The 4,379-nt window shown below is 41.4% G+C and overlaps 2 protein-coding genes across 2 annotated transcripts; one reads left to right on the top strand and one right to left on the bottom strand.

Annotated features, from left to right (window-relative positions):
- Positions 1-1,744: 1,744 nt before the first annotated feature.
- On the top strand, positions 1,745-2,497 carry LOC107270789 (salivary glue protein Sgs-3-like). Its single transcript, XM_015746116.1, has one exon. It carries the CDS (start codon positions 1,745-1,747, stop codon positions 2,495-2,497), a length of 753 nt encoding a protein of 250 aa, XP_015601602.1.
- Positions 2,498-2,523: 26 nt separating this feature from the next.
- LOC107270790 (prostatic acid phosphatase) lies at positions 2,524-3,546 on the bottom strand (the record flags this gene model as incomplete). Its single annotated transcript, XM_015746117.1, is given in 2 exon segments — positions 2,524-3,141; positions 3,211-3,546. Coding segments are annotated over 2 exon segments (516 nt in total), but the record flags the coding sequence as incomplete, so codon positions are not given.
- Between the last annotated feature and the right edge of the window lie 833 nt (positions 3,547-4,379).

Below are 4,379 nucleotides of genomic sequence, written 5' to 3'. Positions count from 1 at the left end.
CAAACCTAGCAGCCTGAGCGGCCGTGCATTTCCGTAACCGTCCGCTCCCGTTCGTGTATCCAGTTGCGTTTGCTGATTTTACGCGACCCCAAAGATCAGCACCTACGGTTGCGTTTCTCGATTTTACGCGTCCCCAAAAATCGACAGGATCCGTTAAGCCTCTTCGGAACCTATCGCCTCTTCTGATAGGTTCCGTCAGAGCTCTCGTTCTTGGTGGAGTTGGGCCTGTTCCATCCCAACTCCCAGTTTATACCGGCTCGTCAGTTTCCGGGGAAAAAAGAATTGACTGGCGCCCGCCTGGCTTGCGGATGCACGAACGACGGGTGGACGGCCGAAGGTAACGTAGGTTGGTTCTCGCAGATAGTCGTTCCCGTATGTCTTGCTATCGGTGTCGGGTCAAGTTAAAGAAATACGTTACAATACATACTGAGAAATTGCTTTCTCCGTCTGTCGAAAAATGTTTTTCTCAATTTGTCTGCTCTCACACAATCTTAAAAAATTTGTCCCCTCGCATATACGTATGAGGTTCGACGCGACACAGGCATAACGAGTCGAGACGCGCATGCGCAACGAGCCAGTGAACACGTGTAGTCTTCTGTTTATATGGCCTCAGCTGTTGGCTACTATCTTATTATGAGTTCGTCTCATATTTCGCGCTTGTCGTTCGCATATCGTTTCTGCGGACTGTGCATGTTATAATAGTGGATATAATTGATGTCCGTGTTAATGATTTGTAATAAAACATAAATATATTTTTTTTTATAAATACATCGCTTTTCCTAACCTGTCTCTTCGTGAAAAAATTCAGTCTATTGGAGCTAGTCGCTGGCACACCAAGTTTTTTGTAGAGAAACATGTACGTCTATTAAGCATCTACCTAGGAGATTGTAATGTACGGGAAAGGTCTTAAGAAACCTGTGAACAAATCGGCTCCCTTGACCACAACCAGAAGCCTTTATTTCCTCCGATTTATCATTGACGGAGACCGTGTGTGCTTGAGCCTCGAATTCAACGACTGACTCGTTCGCACGCTCTTACATTTGTCGCGCCCTCTCGCCGGGCCGTGCCTCACACATACCAGTACACCACAGGATTTTTGCTTGGCTAATTTATTGGATTTGATTTAATATTTTTGCTTGGTATTTTTTTAGCAAGGATTTATTTTTTATGAAATGGCTACACTTTTAATACTTGGCGTAACCGTTTTCTTTTTAAAAAACATTTTTGGTGTTTTCACTTTACCGTTCTCTTGCAACTTAGTACCGTCAATCTATTCAAGTTCTATCAGAATATGTTCAAGACTGTATTCAATGTTATGAAGTTTCACGTCAAACGCAACAATGAACCATTCGTCGTGACTATCTCGGCGAAACCCGTGCTATTGGCCATGATTCGAGCATTTCTCGACGTACATCGTGCCCGTTCCCCGAGGTATACGTCGACAAGTGCATGCTCAATACCACGGATTTGGAGAACGCGTATTTGCTCGATTACGATTACGACGATATCGAGAACGACGACGACGAAAGTTGTAGTCGCATATGTTTGATATTACGGCGACTGACCAAACGATCGATCATGTATCGTTTTTTCACCTTATATATAGTAATAAATATTTAGGAAGAAGTAGTTTTTCAAGTTATCCTTTTAAATCTTCCTTCTTCCTATTTCTCGATTCGTCATACGTCAAAATATACTCTTGTGGTTCGCCATTGTCGCCATAACTGCATGCTCCGCCGAATGGATGCAATTGGCCGACGATGATGAAAATAATGGTGTTCATAATACCAACATCACCACCACCACTACTGCCAACAGCGTACGTATCGATAGCGACAAGAGTGCAGAGAACGATAGCCGAAACAGCAGCAGCAGTATCGCCGAAGTCGATGATACGACTTCACGGTCCCTCGTAAACGATGGATGTACGAGCGCTTTGCCGACGATCAAAGATGCTGAATGTAGCATGAAAAATTTACCCAAACAATCGAACAATGAAACTCGACAAATACCAAATGTTCCTCCTCCTCCGTCTACCGATTTCCCGGTAACTAGACCATGCACGACTCCTAAACCTACCACTACTACTACTCCTATCACTGTTCCGACTACAACTCCTTCTACTACTACGACGATAACGATGACGACGATGCGTCCCACTGCGACTACTCAGAAACCAACAACCACGCAAAAACCCGCGACAACGACGATGAAACCGATTGCCGATAAATCGCCTCTGTTGATAGAAAATATGTCTCCGCTTTTGGGTAGCTATGGCGATGCAGCGTATCCCGACAAGTACTCTTATCATGCCACGCTCTTCTTCTCCGACGACAAAATCACGGGCCTCTTCTGTTTGGGAGCATTCGTTTTGTACAGAACCATACTCACCGTTGCGCATTGCTTCTACAACAATGCCTACGTACTGTACAAGTATGTGCAAATTAGCGACGGAGCGTCCAATAAAAATATTAAAGATATTTCTTCGGCAATTTGACAAAACTTTAAAAAAAGTAATTTATATATGATTTTGAAAAAAAAATTACAACTGATATTTATTTAAACAATATCGCTTTCAATAGATCTCACCATTTTCTAATTTTTACTAATATATTTTTACTAATATATACGTGTTTACGGATATAAATCTATAAAATTCTTTTGGAGACCTCTTAATGAATACAGAATCAATACCCAACTTCTTGACTATATGGGTTATGACTCTGTTGGCATAATCAATGCACAAATGTATTTCCAATTAGGTGCATGAAAATATTTTTTTACAAATTGCAACCATAGAGGAGATACTAATAAAAAGGGATCCATATGGTTTTTTACATCTGACGTGGTCTGTAAAGCTGTTGGGCACAATGGGTATTAAAATCTGTTAGAACTGCCATAGAAGTTCTGGAGTCGATTGATGTGTTATACATTTCGTTTCGAAAATATGTGGTCACCATTTTATGGAGGTGATGGCGATGGTGGTATATAATTTGAATCTTCAACTTGACATTCGGATTCCCAGTCCTCGGGGATTATTGACTTCACTAACTCCAAAAAATCATTAAACGGACAAATCGTAGAGCATCCTGGAAGGGTTAGAGAATATGGTTCGACTTTTGTAGAGTTTCTCAAAAATATCTGTAAATAATGATGTAGTATATAAATAAAACAACAATAAAAACTTACAAAAATTTATATATGATTTACCTGAACGTTCCAACCATTTTGATCTTCATGTAATTCCAACATGGTCATAATATTATAATCAGGCATTTGCAATTCCCACACTCCCAGACTTCCTAATAATGAAGTAACGCTACCATCGTGGCCGCTATACATATACATTTTCCTTGCATTGGGATTCAGGATACCTTTGGTTTTATTTCGCATCGATTCTACGATTGCGCGTACCAAAGGTCCACCACGCAATTTTTGCAACAGAGGATTCCATATCTTAATAATATAACTGATTTTCGTCAAAGGTTCCAATTTCTCAGGATAATAATTTTTAACCCAATAAGGAAAAGTCAGGTTTAAATCAGCCTAAAAAATAACAATAAACATTGAAAAAGAAAATTATAACTATATGTAGGTCAATAGCAGTTTTCCTATATCAATTTATAACAAGAGTTAAGGCTGCTGTTCAGATATTCTATGGGAGTAGATACACACCACTCCTGGCCGTCACAACAAACCCCCAGCACTATCCTAAGGAGTCATAGAGTGCACCGCGCTCCGGTCCCCCGCACTGCACTATGGCGCCACCCCCTCGTCTATGTGACCAGCTCTCCCATTCCCTGGGACACTGTGGTGGATCCTCCCACCACGCGGTCCTAAGGCCCGAAACCACCCAGCAACAGCGTTGCATCTCCCCCAGGGGGCGTATCACGGTCGGTAATTATGCAGTGACCGCCGGTCGGTAATTTTTAATTATCCTAAGGAGGTAAGTGACCCATGGTGAAGTAGAACACAGTGTTTTTGTAAGAAACGCTATATGTATTATAAAGCTGTTTGGTGTGATACATTTTCGATGATTAGCCTGAGCCCTGTATAGAGGAATACGCTTAATGTTTTATTTCCTACCGCCCGTTACCATTATTGACAAGATATGGGGAGATGGAGGTGAAGGAAACAAAAAAAAAAGAAAAAATAGGTATTTTTAAATATATGTCGTATATTGTAAGAAACAGTATCTGTACAATTTTATTAAGAGAATAAACCCTTAAGCATGACCGTTCTGGGCAGCCGTGGTGCTCCGCACGAAGGATAGGTACTCGTGGTTATACAGGGAGAGTAGCTCCACCAATAACTGATAAAGAGCTGGCGACCACAGGCCTTTCTTTTCCAAAACCAGCCGATGATCGTCGAATATGTTG

The sequence above is a fragment of the Cephus cinctus genome, unplaced genomic scaffold (genome assembly GCF_000341935.2).
Source record: "Cephus cinctus unplaced genomic scaffold, Ccin1 Ccin1_scaffold0833, whole genome shotgun sequence".
Classification (NCBI taxonomy): Eukaryota; Metazoa; Arthropoda; class Insecta; order Hymenoptera; family Cephidae; genus Cephus; species Cephus cinctus.
Note: the sequence above shows the minus strand (reverse complement) of the source record. Positions and strands in the feature narration are given on the sequence as shown.

What these genes read in the sequence shown, in the direction of transcription:
- LOC107270789 (XM_015746116.1), top strand. Translation starts at nt 1,745, where the DNA reads ATGCAATTGGCCGACGATGATGAAAATAATGGTGTTCATAATACCAAC.